This window comes from Plectropomus leopardus, chromosome 24 (assembly GCF_008729295.1).
Source record: "Plectropomus leopardus isolate mb chromosome 24, YSFRI_Pleo_2.0, whole genome shotgun sequence".
Taxonomy (NCBI): domain Eukaryota; kingdom Metazoa; phylum Chordata; class Actinopteri; order Perciformes; family Serranidae; genus Plectropomus; species Plectropomus leopardus.
In genome coordinates this window covers 14,991,672-15,010,271 of record NC_056486.1, presented here as the reverse complement: position 1 = coordinate 15,010,271, position 18,600 = coordinate 14,991,672, and the positions used below count along the sequence as shown (strand labels likewise).

Here is an 18,600-nt window from a genome sequence, read left to right as displayed (position 1 = left end):
ACATACGTAAAATCAAACGGGCTAAGCAAATCCAGCCTTAAATGATCAATATCAGTTTAACTGTATGCTATTTTTTATAATATTTTCACTGCTTTACCTTGCTGTAAGACAGTCCTTACTCCAGCTATTGTTCAGGTAAGGTTCAGGTAAAGCGGAGCAAATATTCAAATATATTGTATACTTAAACTGATTTTAAAATAAATACAAAATATTACCATTTAAAGTTGTACGTCTCGCACCTAAGCCAAAATAAAAATCACAAGTCCCTCCTTAGTGCTTATTTTAAAAAAAAAAAGCCTTACCTGTTTCGCACCATCCCTTCTTTCCTCATAATTGACAAATAATCCCTGTGGTTAGGGCGGCGCTGCGACTATGAGCATGTGCGCACAGCGCCAAGGCCAGGTCAAGTCCAACTAAGGCATATACATGAAAGAGGAGCCTGATTTCCAGTTGCTTTATCTAAGTCTGTTTGTCCACTTTTAGTCAGACTAGCAGAATAATTCAACTTTTTCTATCATGTAAACATACTGACTCAGAAACTCTCAAGTGCCAGCTGATGTTTGGGGCTGTTTTGTCATCTGTTTTTACTGTGTAGTGTCAGTCAGCCTGCCTGTGTCAGAGGTGTTATTCATCTTAGACACAACTATAGCTCGGACTGAGTTCCCCCTCCAGTTCTGAAACCCTCGGGCCATTGCCTGTCAGACTGCTCTTCAGGAAAGAAACTGACAAAAAGAGTCGTGTTTCGGCTCTGTAGTCGTCCACCAAAGCCCCCCTTTGACCCCGTTTCTTCCAGAGAGAGCTCGTTTTTCCAAGATGACACGGTGAATGTACAAACAAGGGTTGCACCCAGATTGCAAACCATCTAATTTGATGAAAACGCTCTGCCTCAAAGTGTCATTTTCCAGAAGCACACATACAGCGCCTGGATACGTTACATCACCGGGGAATGGGATGTAATAAGTACGGACATCAATGCAGAAAGACAGACACCCGTATGCATCCCTGTCCTGCTGGATTATCCGAGGGTTGCGTCAGTGACCCGAGGCGGGCCACTGAGATTTGGGTTGTGAGCGCATCAAAGTCCTGTCAACATTTTGTCAGTGTTTTATTTATGTTTTGTGAAGAACCTTGCCTCCTTCTTATGGAAAAAAAGGGCGAACACTATCTTAAGTGTCAGGGGTTGAATATTTTGCACACTCAGGATGTTTTTTTGCAAAAGAAAAATGCTTCTCATCAAGCGAAGAAAATAGCTCAGGTAGTGTGTGTGAGCCGCTTCCTGTTCTGCCGCGGCCGTGATTGTGTGAGCGGCGATGATCTGTGTCATTCAGCTTCTAACTGGGATCTCACTCTGCAGCTGACTCATATGCTTTTTATAGCCGTCTCTGTCATTCCACTTTATAGCTGGTGTGTGTGTGTGACACCGTCCTGCTGGGAGGAAAGAGGGTGTTGATACTTAGCGGCGTGTTGAGTTAAAGTTTTTACATACTGGAAGCTTAAACCAACAAAGTACACTTAACATGGGGCTTTATTTGGAAAGTACAGTTTACTATAGACCGCTTATAGTTGAATTTGTAGTTTTATGACTTTTGTTTTGGAACTACATCACTGAACACTGGCTTTTAAAGGACAGAAAAAAAACCCTGAAATATATAATGCTCTAAAAATTTGAAAGTTGAATCATGTGGAAACACTTATACGCTTTATTGACGAGAACTGGATAATAAGATCGATACTGCTCTCATGTCTGTACGTTCAATGTGGATCTAGTGCAAGCAGGTGGTTCGCTGAGCTTAGCATAAAGACTGGAAATATGGGCAAACAGCTGGCCTGACTCCGCACTTCAGAGTTATAAAACAAACAGGTAAAAATGTCAAAGAATCCACATATTTTTGTATTCTTTACTGTCAACAGTTTAACACATTTATTATGCCAATATTAGGTTCCTAACCCCAATAATATTTTCACAGTTGTAGGTGTAGACTGCACACTCACAACAATAACATTTCCTTATATATATATATATATATATATATATATATATATATATATATATATATATATATATATATAAAGAAAAAACAAAAAAAAACAACAATATAAATATAAAGAAAAGAGCTTTGATAATTATCTTTTTAATAAAACAAAAAGAAGAAAATTATCTATACTTGGTCTTCCCATTTCTTTTTAAACTACTTTTACTTTTTAAAGCATTCATTTCTTAATTTTTAAAATAAATTTTCCTTCTTTTTTTCAATCCCAAGATGCATTGAACGTAATAAAATGAATATATTCTGGACTAAAACTTAAGATTTCCCACACTAATCAAATATGATTAAATTTCTCCACATTCCCTCTGATGCAAATGAATCTTGCACATTAAATAGGCCAGCGTCTATTTGGAGTAATTCAATGAGCTCTGTGTGTGTTGCAGTCTGAGCTGCTCTGTTTTTTGTTTTGATAGCTGTCCCTGTGTGTGTGTGTATCTCACTGGCTGGCTACACTCTGCACTGTGCTTATATGATGCTCAACGCTGATAATATCGACCCATAGTGGTGATGGTGTTGTGCTGAAGCAAAACGCGCAATGTCGGGTTCCGTCTTGGGTTAACACTGTTAGCTTTGTCAGCACTGTTGCCATTGTTAGCACTGCTAGTGTTTTTCCCTGCTCTCTTTCCTCATCAGGTTTGTGTGGCTTGGTTTGTGGAAGTAGATTTCCAGCTATTTTAAAGAGTCAATTAATCTATTGATTATTTTCTTGATTCATGGATTAGTTGACTGTTGATGTCTTGTTTTGTCTACAACCAAAGATATTCAGTTAAGAAACCAGTAGGAGGACACTGTGCCTGTGTCTTTTCGGTGTTTACGCTGGACAGTTGTTTATTTGTCCTCATACAAATGTCCTTCCAGTAATCAGCGTCAATGGAAGGACCATTTTGAATAATTCCTCCCGTTTGTTTCCGAAAAAGAAACAAAAATTCGAAGCAGTTTTTTAAATGACTGCAGGCCATCAAACTAATTTCGCAACAGATGAAAACATTTAAAAGTGGATAGAAAAAGTTGTTCGTCTTTTTAAGTGCTTCCTCTATGATTTTATGTTGCAGCTGCTGCTCAGGAGTAATTTTAGTTTGACATTTTCCTCACGGTGGTGGTAATTTGGGTACTGAATGAATATTGAGCAAACGCTTACATTTGTCTGCTGCTCAGTGGTTCCTCTTGTCTGCAGACAAGCTCTCCCACAGTCCTCTCTGTGTCAGATGACAGGCATGTGAATGGGGATGGTGAGGGGAAGCCCTGCGCCACGGCGAAGCAGAATGGAGGAAGAGCTGCTTTGCATGTCAGATTTACTGGAGGAGCTGTCAGCCTGAGACGGCCGCTGCCTGCAAACTGCGGGACGCTGGTGGAATGACCAAAACTGACCCGCTTTTACAACACAAAAGTCACAGGGGGGGGTTATCCATCTGAGCTGAGCTGTGGATCCCCTGAAGCCAAAGCAGAGGAAAATGCTTTGTAGTATTAGACAAGGGTCATCTCATTACATCACAAACGTGACATTTTGCTCTCTGCGGTTGCTAATTTATATTACGTTGAGGACTAAAATAGCTCTCCTCATCCTGTTACGTGTAGTACAGCTGGTTACAGTACCTCCCCCCTCTATACGCACTCCTCATTGAGATGTGGTTTTTCCACCGCTCGATCTGAGAACATTTTTCGCTCTCAGATTGATTGCCCCCACAAGGCATCAGATGCACCTGCCAATTATTTTATGTGACAGGCAGAATCAAAAACTCGAAGCGTTTAATTTGAACTGAAATTAAAATTCATGTTTGCTAAAAAAAAATCAGCATATATGGCCTATCCTTGATGTTTTTTTTTTTCACTCGTGTCCGCCTGGTTACTTGCACTTTTTTTTTTTTTTGCAGAGGTAGTGCCGCCAAAATAGTGTTCTCCACAAGCTTGATTAATGTGATTAGTCCAATATAGTGCTGTTTTTAGGCAGTTCAGTCCTATCTGTGATTTAAACACTCCCTACATTAGCCACTGACTCTGTATGTCTATGTTGTTTGTGGTCATTTGTCATCACCACATCAACATTATAGCTTCTTTAATGTGTAACAAACACAGCAGTGAGTGTGTGGGAGCTGTCAGTGACTCAGCAGGTGTTTAGATAACATGAATAAAGAGCACTGTACATTTGGAATTAGAGATAACATAAATTATTCTTTAAAAGGTCTTAAAAATAGTCGTACATGGGAAGTAGGATTTTATGAATTGTTTTTTTTTTCTGACGTTGCATTGTAAAGTCTCAAAATAATTGGCAACATAATTTTTTTGTCGTCACATAATTTGAGAAATTCATTTCCTTAAACTTGTCATGATGGAAATCTGAGCAGTGGACTCTCACATGCAGAGAGAAAAAAAACCCAACAACAATACAAAATCACCAATAAAACCAGTCAGAAATGCCAGATATTTCCCACTTATGTTGGTACACCAAAAAGAAACCTTTGTGATAATATTATATTTTTGGTGTCTTCAATGTGTTCCACTTTAAAAAGTGTTGTTTTTTCATCATTTGTCAGAGATAATCTAGTATTTTTTTTTTTTTTACCTGTACAAGTCAAAAAAGTTTAAGCAAAATAAAGATTTAGGCAAAATAAAATTATAAATAATAGAATAAATTATAGAAATAAAATTCAAACAAAATAAAATAAATAACATATATTATAAAAATAAAATCAAATTTAGGCAAAAAAAAAAAAAGTCCTTCAGTTTTAAAACACACCATGTGAAATTAGTTTTTCTCACCTTTTAGTTATTAGAAAGCTTGTCTTGGCTAAATAGCTTTCACTTTCTGCTTGAAACTTAGTCACTGTTCCCTCAATTGTGTCCAAAAAAATGTGTTGATCATTTTTAATCCAATAGCTGCAGTATTGTTAGAGTCTATATCTCACAGAAATTGAGGGAAATGAAAATCACACTTTGACTCTAATTGTATCTTAGACCACCTGATGCACTTTCTCTAGTTTAGGTAGGACTCTGGAGGAAAGTCTGAGGTTTCCTGTTTTGTTTTTGGTCAAAACAATGTCAAAGTATGGAGTTAATTAGCTAAATATAAAAAAAAAAAGTAATATATGTATACTGCAAACCAAGAGTCATGTAGTTTAAGCTCTGAATAGTATGTTCGGGCTGGTAAAAGGACTGCATGCATACAGAAAAGAGGCAGTCTATGACTTGTTCTACAGTCTGCTTCTTATATAATAGTAATAATCACTGTGGTGAAATTCAGATGCCAGCACTGCTGACACTTATCTGCCAAAGCGTCAGCGTTTGAATCTTAATTTTTAAATGTTATTTTTAGGCTTCAAAAGATTTGCTTGTAAGCACTCGCTGAAAATGTCTGACTGGTGTATTTTACATCTCTGCGTTCATGTTAATGTCCGAATCACGAGGATCGTCTTGATTTCATCTTTGAAATTTAAGATTTGAGCACCGAAAGCCGGGCAAAATGCTGCGTGTGCAAACAGGCAGGCTGAGGCTGAAACCAGCTGCAGGCATAAAGCCCCGGTGGAAATGGTCGCCAGCTTGGTGTCTTTCCTCTCTGTGTCTTTGGGCTTCAGTACATTGTTTGAAGCAGACTAAGCTGCATGGCGACAGAGGCTTTTTGAGTGCCAGGTTCCCATTCACACTGATCACACATTAGACTGATCAAATCAGACTCCAGGCCTGCTTCCTGACTAACTCAATTTGCTCTCATACGCTTCCCTTTTCACGCTGAGCACATGCACGCTCACATTTATACACACACACACACACACTGGCCTGCCTGCACGCCTAAACATGTGCACACAAACAGAAAACCAACAGAGAGTGGGGCAGTACCCATTGAGCTCTAATGAAAAGCAGAAAAAGCCGTTACCTTGGCAACTGCCAGCATACATCTTCAGGAGGACCCAGATTTCCTGTCTGACTGCGATCGTATTGTTTTGGTTCTCTTTTGATAGCCGCAGCATCCCTAGACAGATTATCTCACGGCTGGCAAGAATTTATGCTAAATCATCGCGAATTAAACAACACCCATTTGTGCAGACAGGAAGTCGCCACTCTGAAAATCCCCAGCTGTGGATTTATTACCTCCGATTTCGACTGAATACTCCGAACTCTTAAAACACAAATGTAATCAGTGATCTGAGTGATTTTTATCTTGGCCTTGAGCCAGAATCTCCTCTATGCGTTCAGCCGTAGAGCCGCACAAGGACGAGATAACGGCTGCCAGGACCAGAGAGACATGGGAGTTAAACTGTCGATGTGACTTATTCAAATTACCAACATGTTTATTAAGACAGAATATCTGCAGAAAAACATTTTTTTTACCTTGCACCAAGAGCATAACCTGGGTCAAAATGGAGACAAATCTCCCATCAAGACACTAAAACCAGAGTGTTGACCTTTTTTCTTTTTCTTTTTTTTTTTTTTTTTTTGAAGTATGAGTATGTTTCCTAGAAAACAGTTTGGAAGATTTAACCCCTACAGTTCAGTTTATTCCACACTTATACTGTATCAACGTGAAGTCATACGTGTCTGGAATACATTTGCTTTTGCAAAGCATTCAGGTCCACAGTGTCCTCATCATTATCATGCTCATCACCATCACCATAATCAGATTATTATAATTATTATAATTGCCTGTGCAGCGTTTGTTATCTTCGCATGTCGGTCTAAACAGGACACAAATCAGACCCCCAATGTGATTTCAGCATTTGGAAATGCAGCGGAGATGTAGGAAGGGCACAACATATACCCTTTTAGCTTTGCGCAGGTTCCTGGGTGTAATTTAACAAAACATCCGTGACACTTAAAAACCACAATGACAGTTAACTATCCCACCTCCAAGCCATGGATGTCCCTCTGTGGTTAAATAACACAGGGGGTAATTAACTGTGTGCGCTGTGTTCTCTGCTGTGACGTCTCTCTCCTTGGGTTATGTGTTGATGTTTCTGTAGGTGGCTTTGTTGTGCATGCTAAATGCGAAACAAACAGGAAATTTAAAACCGACAATCACCGGAAGTTTTACTTTATTCTGAGACAAAAAAAAAAAAAAAATCCAGTAAGTGCCTGACAAAATGCATCGCCTCAGTAATGTCTCATAACTTTAAAGGCCCTAAAAATGATGTGAAATATGGAGTCTTATGTACAGTAGACAGCATTTTTTTTTTTTGGACAAATTTTGAACAATTTTGCTTATTTCACATGAGAGATTTCTGTATTTTTGTTGTTTCTTTTCTCACATGGTTTAACCTTTTGAAACCTGAGCAAATCGACTTTTTCAAAAACTTGGGAGGAATGCAATGACCCAAAAATTGGCAACAAATTAGCAAGAGGTTACAAGAAAATTACCTGAAAATTAGCAAAAAAACAAAAAAAAACAACAAGGAAGTGACCCCAAAATAGTGCCAAAAAAAAAAATCTAATATTTTTCCTTCTCTTGCCCTGTCTCCTTTTTTAAACTTTAATTTTCGGGTTGTTTTATTGTCAGCTTTTACAGATTTCTATCAATTTGCTCTTTGCCTTTTTTGCATGTTTTTGAAGATAATTGCACCTTTTTGCTCAGGTTTCAAAGGTTGAAATACTTGTGAAAGGCGTCTGAATGCAGCACAAGAAAACCTCACGTCATCCAGATTTCAAAGGGTTAAAGGGTGTGGAGCTTAGATGTGAAAAATGTGTGTCACATATTTCAGGGCACCAATCAGGTTTAACATTTCAATTCAAATCTGGTGACATTTGGTGGATTGATCAAATTAAGTCAGATCTCATCAAACTGAAAGAATGTTTTTGAATGAGTTTTTGGATGTTAAACTTTTCCTAAATTATAACTAAAAGATTTTATCTTTGTTTTTTATTTAATCACATGTTTAATTCATAAGGAAATAGCCACTTAGTATGTGAAACCAAGCTTACAAATAAGATAATTCTTGCAAAACGTCGCTTTTGTACGTGTAAAACTCTCAATGCTGAACATTTTATTATTCTCCCACCTGGTAATTACCTGACTGCAACTAATGGTTTGTTTTGTCTGTGATTCATGACTTGGAAACCGCTGTTGTACCCCTTTTGCTTGAATGTGTCAGGTAGTCAAATGACTCTTAACGCCCTCCATCACTTAATAGCGCCACATTTCCTCTATTATTAAAGGACAGACCTTTACCGTGCTCGTCTCACTGATTTCTGCAAGACAATAGGTGACATACTGTGTTGCCATCCGGTTACAGGAGACACACGGTCCAATAATAGGTTGACGTAAGCAGTCCAAGTTGCTGATGTTGACAATACAGTAACCTTGTGTGGGTTGCACATGGTGCAGCGCTGCTCTGCTGTGCACATTACTTTCCGCCGTTCGATCACAAGGAATGACATGCTTTTACTCAGTTCTGTGGGTGAAAACCTTGAAAACATGAGACGGAGCACGTGATCACACACGTACACACCAACACAAAAGTTTGATTTCAGGTTGATGAGTTGGCATAACTTTTATGTAGCTTGTATTGCAATAGAAACTGTAATAGTGTTAAATGAAGGCTACATTTAATACATAAAGATAAATTAGTCATATTAATTGTGACTTTTCAGCTATGCTAACAGTGTAGGTCAGCACTGGTTGATTAGCATTCAACTAAAAAGTTTAGTGCCAATTAGCTGAAATGCTTAGCACTAACTAAAATGCCAGTTAGCCAATGCTAACATGCCAAACTCATGACGAGCACGCTAAACACAATGTCTGCTAAACATTCGCATGTTAGCTCTGTTGTTGTGAGTGTGTTATTACCACCTCAGAGCTGCTAGCATGGCTGTATCCTCGTGTAGAAACTAAAATAAATGTAAATGAAGGATAAATTAATACATAAAGGAAAGTTAGTTATATCATTGGGGACTTCGTAGGCATGCTTATAGAGTAGTTCTAGCAAATGTGGCTAATTAAGCTCTAGCAAACGTGTCTAAATAGCACTAAACTAAAACACTTAGTGCTAATTGGCTAAAATGCTAAGTGCTAATTAGCTACATAAGTAGCAGGCACATCTGTACTTTGCAGTTGTGGCAACATGAGAACATGCTATAAGCCTGCTGTGAACATGTTAAACACAATTCATGTAAAAAATTAGCATGTTAGCTTTGTTGCTGTGTGCATGTTAGCACCACTGTGTCGAAATTAAACTTCAAAGAGCTGCTAGCATGGCTGCAGACTCTTGTTTAACTATCAAAAGTCGATGTAATATTCATGATACTGACTGGCTCGCTTCACACAACTAATGCTTTCTGCAGTTTAGACTCTTCTATGTTCTGACAGCTGCATTTTCAATGATTATGGTTTCATCATTTTAAGTGCATTATTGTGTTCATCGGTGTTGATTATGATCATTAAATTTCCAGTTGAGTGAACAGTTTAAAAGTTACTGTTGTAATTGCTGTTACTACATTATTGCAAATAGAGGGGATCCTTGCTAAACACGTTTGTTAATGGCGTGCAAAAAATAACAAAGAACAGAACAGACTATTCTCAAAAGTTGCCATCAGTATAAACCTTGAAAAAAAAAAACATCCAGTTTTCAGTCAGGCTATGTGTCGACACCCAGTGAACTAAAAGGGGTCATGTGTTGTGCTGTATTTTACTGGCACGTGAAGAGTTTTTTGTCTGATAGAAAGTTTCGGTCGTTGCTTTTCTTTGCATGCGCTGCAGCCCTTTGTATAAGCCTTATTGAGGCTCACGCTGATCATGCACAAGCAAACCAGGTCTTGTAGCAAAAGTCACACAGAATCACGTTTGTCACGCAGAGTTTCGATGACCTTTCATCGCACCAGGTTGGTAGAGCTTTTTGCAGCAGGAAGGGGTTCTAAACAAATCCGATAACAGTCTCTGCTCGATGGATTTTCTGTGCTTTTTGCTGTAATTTCCCTTCTCTGGTGTTAATCCCAGTAAAAAGCACATGACTGGATAGCTAAAATGAGAATGAATCCAGACTGTGGTTTGCCCTTGGTTCATTTTGTTTTGCTAAGCTTTCCAAGCCTGAGGCTTTGGCTATTACATGTCACCATCTGCCTCCCTATGCACATACGTCTGTGCATTTTGTATTACTTTCTGCCTCCCAGTGAACTACAGCAAATATAACTCGGAGCAGGACAGAAACTCGCAGTTGATGACGTTGTTTGGTGCCACTTGATCTTAAATTGCGTTGTTATACCTGGAGAAACATGCCAGACTAAATTAACGGAGGATTTATTTTTGTGAAAGTTGTTCTACATCAGTGGTTCCCAACTGGTTCAGCCACTGGGACCAGATTTCTCCTCAGTCATGAGTTCAAGGTCTGCACATAATAGAAATTACCACAGTCAATTTCATGCGGTTATTTTTAAGAAAACATGCCTTCCAAATCCGCGGGATTAAAATCATCAAAAATGAAACCGTTTAGGATGATAGAAGCTGTAGAAATAGTAATTATCATTGGATTTTCACATTTCTGATGGTCATTTAAAATGGGGCTACCTGCTGCAGCAACCTATTATAATGTATAAATACGCAAATCGTTGCACTGTTTTTTCATGGTCTACTTTGTCTTAGCTAATGTCCTGTGGTAACATTGATTTAATATCCCAAAGGCTCTGCTGGCAGACCTGCCTCTGCTAATATCTCCTAAACTCTCATTAATGCATGAAGTTCTGAGTATCAATTTTTTTGGAAAAGTATCTTTTTATGCTTATTGGTTTAGATATACAGGTTATTACTTTCCAGGACAAGCTGGTACAGATCTACCATTAGCAGAGGGAGGCCCAGCAGAGCCAAAAAACTTTCCCCAGTCTTTAAGCAAATCATGAACCAGCGTCTATTTATGCCATCTTCTCCTCTTCTTCCTCCTCAGACAGCCTATAAGCCCTGGTTGTGCGCTCAGTATTTCCCCACCACCCAGCAGTCCTGTCAGAGGAAGGTACCATGCCACCAGTACTGCCTGGAGGTCCAGCAGAGCTGTCCGTTCATCCTGCCCGATAACGACGACCTGATCCACGGCGGCAGCCCCAGCTTCATCTGCACAGGTTAATACCCACTCAGCGTCCCATATGACTTCCTGTTTACAACAGCAGCAGATTAAGCGCGGACATGTTTGCATGTGTGGGTGTGTGTGGCCTTGCATTCTCCAGCGCCTCAGAGAAAACCTCGTTTAATTTATGTCAGTGAATAGGACGCACAGTATTAATTCATGCACAGTGTGTGTCTCCATGTTTATTGGATGGTATTCCTCCAGGAAAACAGGCGAGACGTGTTTCTGAAGGCTTTCTGATGACATCTAGTGGCGCGTTTGAGCACAGCCGCGCTCACACAAGGACGTTTTTAACAATGCATTGATGAATTTAATTTGGCCCGTGTCTCAATATTTACTGCAGTTTATACAGTAGTAATCACCAAGGACTCTGCCTCAGAGGAGCAGGCGCTGGCTGCATGCCAACAAACAAGTTATCTGGAATCTGAGCATCATAACAGCATCATCAGCACAGACAGACCAGTGTTTGCTCTGATTGTGGCTGATGAGACGTCCTCTGGCCGGGCTGACGCTGGGCGGACCTGAGCTGGAAATTACATTAGGACGACAACATGTTATGAGCCAAGGGACCGTAGACGCTTATTAGTTGGGGAAGGGCTGTCTGGAAACGAGGATGACGATACATGTTTTTGTTTTGCTAAATTGAAAGGTGTTCTCTCCAGGAGAGGTCTTCTTAATTTTTACTCAGCCCTCTAAGAAAGACAATTTAATGGAAAAGAAATAAAATAGAGTGCACGGCGTGTCACAAGGGTGCGTTTTTATTATGCACAGAGGATCGTGTCTTTCTTTTACTTGTTACTTTTCCAAATCACATCTAGTCAACTAGCTAAAAGGACCAATAAGTCCAAAACAGACCGTGCATAATAAGGTGTAACAGATTTTAGAGATTAAACGGTAATATAATTAGCTCATCCACTTTAGCTAAACATTAAGAACAGTTAGATATATTAGATAATGTTGGCCTGTATTGAAATTCAAGTTTAGTCTTTTATTTATTGTATTATTTATATTTTTATTCTTAAACAGAGTAGCTGTAGTATTGATTATTTTATGTTTAATTAAGTGTCCTCTTCTAATGTTGTATTTGAGGCTATAGTGAATATATTAGAGTTTATGTTAAATTACAAATGTCGTTAATGTTAAAAAACGAGTTGTACCAGCAGTATAATTTCAGAAACTGGATGAAACAGGGGTTGTAGTTTTCTTCAGCATAAATGAACATGTTCCTATAAAAATGTTCCTACAGTTTCTCATAAAAAATGATAACTGCGCAAGTTTCATCCTCACAGCAGTGGGGATCTATTAGGTTTTTGAAATACCTTCAGCTTTCCGGCAAGACCGGCAAGTTAACGAAGCAAAAGTTGTATGTCATCATCATTTCATCCTTTTTTAAGTAAATGATGAAGGAGCATAATCAAACATGAGTGTGACGTTCTGGACATGTGAAACTTTTCCTTCCACTCAGCATCGATAATAATCCTACTGTGGAAAGTGTCCCAACATCTGCTGGTTCGGGCCTGATCCAAAACTGGACTTTAAACCGCAGACGCTGAGGTGAAGCAAATAAGACTGGGCGCAGCAGACGCCTCCGTATGTCCTTGAGTCTGTGTAGCAATGCTAAGTTTAACTGTGAAGTCATCATGAGACTAAGCAGCGTTGGCAAAATGTCAGCAAGTCCGTCATTGTTGTTTCTAGCATGTGCTCATTACACAAAGCAACAACAGGCACGCGAAAAACTGCGGAGATGACGGCGTCATATCCCAAACTCTCTGTTTCTCACGTACATATGAATAAACAGTAACCGGAGTTAGCAGGGATCATACAAGGTGCTTAAGGTGCTTGAAGTATTTAAATTTGACACTCAGAACATTAACAACTGGAATTCCTTGAAAATCACACGTTTCTTTTACTTGTTCCTTAAAAAATGAACTTGACTAAGATAGATAGTTAGATACATTTTTGAAAATTCTGAAGCGAAGAACAGCCACACTTGCATTTACATTTTCTAAGTCTGTATGAGCTCTGAGCACCAAAAACAAGGTGGTAAAACTCCAGTAAATATTCGGCGCAAATACGTTTCATGAGCCTGCAGAACACTCACACTGAAGCAGCACAAGCTTAAACTGTAATTCAGCGGTAAATAAGCAGCCGTTTATGTGTGTGTGTGTGTGTGTGTGTGTGTGTGTGTGTCTTGCTGCTGATGGTGGTGCTTTTGAATGCAGATTTTTTGAGTTTGCAGGGGGTGCTGCTTGCTCTTTTGTCCTTTGCCAACCACACATCTGAATAATAATAACCAGTTAATTAATGACAAGGTATTTTTAGGCCCTGATAGCACGTCTGCTCCATTTACAAAATTGCACAATTCTCTTGCAATAGAAGGTGAAAACTATTTTATCCTTTAAAATAAAAGTATGTGCTCCAAAAAGTACATGAAAGTCCTTGAATTTGACATGCCCCTGTCTGTGTGAAGCCTGAATCAGATACAAAACATGATGTGAGATCTACAGGATGTTTTTGTCTATCATGTTTTTCCCCAAATTATGTGAAGATACGTACAGAGCCCATTTAAGGCATTCTGTCATCTCAAATGGCTTGAAAAATAGTGCATATAGCTGCTGTAAATATGAAAAACATCTCCCAGAAACCTGTTTAGTCAGCTATTTTGACAGTCTTCAATGTTTTTAATCTTCTAAATCAGCTTTTTCTACCTCAGCTTAACTAGTCCTAGATCTGCTTTCATCATCTTTTTACTCCCTGTGCTGTAGTTTGGTGAGAACTCGGTGAGATCTGCCGCCAGCAGTCTAGTTTCCCCGGTTCAGGTGAGAGCAGTAACAGCTCCTTCAACACGCTGGCAAGTGAAAACTTCCAGAGCCATCAAGCGATGCGGCGGTGCGGCGCGTCCCCCTCGGTGTGGTCGTGGACTTTAATTTGAGTTCAGCTGAGGGTCACTGTGTCTGCTCCTCTTTGTCGTGATCACAGCTACAAACTGACGTCTAGTGATGTGTTTACAGAGCAGGAAGGGGAAAAAAAAAGTTGATGGGAAAATCATCACTGCACTGCAATTAAACCATTCAATGTAAATGAGATTGTTTGGTGTTAACAGACGCTGTTTTTAACTGAACTGGAACAGTTTTTCAGGCGTCGTTCAGCTGTCCTACTTCCATTTCTTCCTAACATTTCTCCCGAAACGCAGTCTAACTCTTCTGTATCCATGTGGTTATTTATCAGGCTGATATTTAACCTTTGACTGGACCTTATTAATAAGTCATGTATGATACGCACATGGTTATAGGTTGATAGCACTGTGGGTAAGAGCAACATAGATGCAGGCGATGAACGTAGGACTCCAGAGTATTTATACTTTGATATACTTGATATTTTATTTGGTTTCTGCTGTGCTAACTGGGCTGCTTAACGATGGACACTACATTGAGCGTAAAAGGAAAATGTATATATTTTGAAACTTTTATGACTCGTATTGTTGTTGATTTCACAGCACTCTGAGGTGTTTATGGTGGAAACAGAGCGAGGGCAAATAAATCTTTAGAAAAGATCAGTGCGAAGCACGGCCGTCCTTGAAAAGTCATGGAATAGTTTTGAAATTTCGTCCATGAAAACGTGTGGAAACCCTGGATATAGATTCAGATTTTTTTTTTCCCACTTTTATCAGCTGTCAACAACACAAATCACCTTCACTAATTGCTCCTGTCGTGTCTTTCTCAGGGCTCTTGGGAGATCATCTATCAGACAGTGAGGCGGAGTGCTGCGACGTCCGATGGGACTCCAAAATGGACCACCCTTCAGGCGGGACACTAAAAAGGACTGCTTCTTCCTGCCAGCCCGAGGGGGCCTCGGTCACCTCCGCTGCCACCCCGAGACTGTGCAGCGGGCGACTGAAGATCTGCCTGCTGGCCCTCGTCCTCCTACACACTGTCATCATCATTTCAGCCTCCCATAATTCCACGTTGGTGGGCGTGGCTGCCATTTTCTCGCCAGAGGAGAGCGCCTCTAACGAGGAGTGAACCTTGGGGGTCGAACCTGGTGCTCGCTGGAGAGGATTACGGCTTTTACAATGTCACGGCTGCCAGGGACACATCTGGCGCGACATGCTGGAGATGCCTCTACAATCTGCCGCCGATGAACCATCAACCACAGGAAGTGGGAGGGTTTTAACTGGAGCTAAGGGTGCTGGGATTGGACATCGACCGAACCGAGGTGTTTGAGAACCACCCCCCTGAAGAACTGACCTCTTGCCACTTGAAACCTGCTCATTGTTTCTATTCCATCCAAATGTTTTCTAGCATATTGTCCCTCCTCTCTTCCCCTCCCCTCCCCTCCCCTCCCCCGCCCTCCCTCTCTCGGCGCGTATGGATGGCGCGTCAGAGGAAAAACGGACTTTGATGAAGTGTGCGCTCTCACTCATCATTACCTTTAGATTTTTGCTGCATTTCTTTCAGGTGCCAGAATGTTTTGACATATCAACTGTGCTCAGCTTCCTCCTCTCCATCACCTCAGAGGCATCTTCTTTACTACCTTGTTTGTGATGTTGCTCGAGGGCCTGTCAGGACCATCCATCCTCCATGTGGGTCTCGTTTCTCTGAAATTGTACGTGATTCTTCTATATATCCTAATGTTCAGCTTGTATTTCGTCCCACTAGACCTTTTTTCTCGACCCCCCTTAACGACGGTACCATGCCTACACGTTTTAGGACCTTAAGTGCTCTGAGACTGGCTCGCTTTCTCTGCTAACTTGTTGGGCCATTGAGCAAGTTAGGAGTGACCAAGTGGCGAAGGAAGTGGCGGCTCAGCTGATGATTACAGGAGCTGACGCTGAGCTCCGTCACAAGGCTCCTGGACGGGAGGTGGTGTTCAGTTTACCTCAGACGAGAGTGTCGGTGTTGCGGACGTGGGGAGTATTTAGCGTACATGAGACTGCAGGGACAACCCAGGGACGCTCGAGAACAGTTGCGTGATGCCAAAACACCAGGGGCCTCACTTATCAATCGCGCGTATGCTCGTTACTGTGCACACACAACCTCACTTATCAGTTTCACCTGCCTTTCTTTTATTTCGAAACAACTTTTTCAGAGCAAAAAAAGTACACTAAAGTTCCATTAAAAATAGAAGTTAGAGCAGCTTTATTACAAGACTGGTTTCAATCAAATCTAAGAGATGCAACTGGATCTCAAAGCAGACTCATCTTTGCAAATGCAGAGCACGGGAGCGACCGCACTGTTAGCCTCCACCTACCTCCATCACCCAGCTGGAGGAGGATTGGTGTTAAATGCATAAATTAGGCTTTGGCCACATTTTTGGAAACGAGTGGAAAAATTTTCCCCAAATGGTTAAAGGTATGAGCCACGTCAAATAATGTCTGACAACAGGAACAGAAAAGTACTTCAGCGATAACAACTAATTCAGCTGCATTCAAAAACGACACATGTGATCAGAGAGTGAGGGGACGGAGTAAATGTAGACTCGAACAAGACCGTCTCTCTCCAGAAACTTTTTGTAGACGTTGCCACACGGGGCCACTGAAAATCTTGAGGTGGCACATCAAAACTAAAAGTCAAACTAAGTTTCAGGAATTCTAAGTCAATACGGACAGTGAAAGAACTGCACACTGGTCTCTTTTTTACAGTTGATATATCTAATTATCTGATTTGCAAAGATTAATATTTGAACATTTTGAGTTCCCAAACAAGCCTTTTCAAGTTTAGTGGAGACTCGTGGGTTCCCATAAAACCCATTTTTATTCAGAATGTTTTATGTTGAAGTGAGAGTTTAAGAGAGCCCTTAGAAAATGGCCATGCCAGTTGTTCCCTTGCTTAATTTTGGCCTACTTTTGAAGTGTTATTCATCTCCTTTACCGAAGAGCTGTGTTGACATGGTTGAATTAATGGATGCTTTAGGTTGTCTGCTTTCATAAAATATCACTATCTTCACGCTAGTTTAAAAAATGAGCGTGCCGCAGCCTCTTAAAAACAGTAATGTCAGTCTCCTATTTTTGCCACAAGGGGCCAGTGGTGAAACCAGCAACTGTATCAAGGGGGCCATGGCCCTTCCTTTGTGGTGTCCTTCTCTCTATCACTCTCTAATTACAAACATAAAAAAAATAGTATTGCTATATGGATAAAGTGCCAGGGTCATGCGTGACTCACTCCACTAGTGATGCCTCCTGCAGATTTTATTTTCTAAAACAATGAAGTTTCTAAATATCAGCAGGGAAAAATAATCAGCTATCGTCTCTGCGGTTGTTGAGAGTCAAAGGAAAAGCCTAAATGCAATGTTCTTTCAAACAAATACAAACATTTGGACAGTGAGGGGGTGAGACAACATGTTAATGACTAGTTGCAAGACAGCAAAAGAATTTTGGAATTAGTGGAAATGTTGTGGAACACAATGTAACATGAAATAAGACCAGCAGCACAAACACAGACTGAGTCCCCTAATGTGTCGCCAGGTGTTTTTTTCTTTATAGGCCGCTCCTACACACACATTTCGACGCTTGCGTTGATAAATGAGGCCCTGGATCTTTGAGTGCCTCTCTGCTGCGTACGCCCAGTGAGGCAGATACTGGCAATGGAGCAATATAGAAAAAAACAAAAAGACAGCCGGTGTTAGTGTCCTACTTTGTGGCACCTTCACACTGCTGTCGCCTCGGCTTTTTTCTGTAACGTAGAGTAGGTGCGAGTGACCAGCCAGCCAATCAATCAATCAATCAATCAGCCCGTCGACTCTTAAATACCCTTTGACGAGCTGATCAAACCGCTATCTCTCACAGACTAGCAAAGGGCTGTGTTAGTGTCAGCGTGTGAGGAGTGTGTTTTCAAGGGCTGATCCATCCAATTTTTATTTTTATTTTATTTATTTTTTTTTTGCATGGCTGCTGCCGGTTAAGTGCACATTGACATGAGGACAGGTCACGCAGGGATTAGGAATACTTTAAATGCACTGAGATTGGGCGGGAAATAAAAGAGATTACTCCGATATTAAAATCTGATACCATGAGTAGTGATATACCAAAAATTGAAATCTCTTTAATGAAGCATTTTACTGTCCTCTTATGATTGGAGTTTCACCTCCAAATTATTCTTGGCTGTGAAAACATGGTATCAGTGCCCCCCCCCCCCCTCTTCCACCTCCTTTTCCCCCCCACTAACAGCTTGATCTTACCTCGCCTCACATCACGCAGCCACCATCGGTTTGCTCGTCACACACACATCAGAGTGGGATGTCACATTGAAGTCTACACTTGCCTCTGGATTTTCATAGACTTACGCCCCCCCCCCCCCCCCCCCCCCCCAGTTTACTACCTGATCCCCTTTTTTTGCTTGATATTCTCCTGTGACGTGTTGTTTCTTTATTTTATTAATTTCTTTTGACAAATTGACGATGAGAACTACATTCCCTTGAAGACAGCAGCGGATGTAATAGGCCCACACTTTGTGCTCCGTCCCCTTCGATCTCTAGCTGTTCACGATCTGAGTCCTGTGGATCTATGCAGATGAACCCCA

The 18,600-nt window shown here is 40.6% G+C and overlaps 1 protein-coding gene across 1 annotated transcript in view; it reads left to right on the top strand.

Annotated features, from left to right (window-relative positions):
* The window catches only part of LOC121963014 (transmembrane protein FAM155A-like), a 39,262-nt gene extending 20,884 nt beyond the window's left edge, over positions 1-18,378 (top strand). The window contains exons 2-3 of the mRNA XM_042513371.1: positions 10,907-11,078; positions 14,807-18,378. Coding sequence (XP_042369305.1) covers positions 10,907-11,078; positions 14,807-15,105 — 471 coding nt within the window. The 3' untranslated portion in view covers positions 15,106-18,378. The remainder of the gene's footprint in view (positions 1-10,906; positions 11,079-14,806) is intronic.
* Positions 18,379-18,600: the final 222 nt, after the last annotated feature.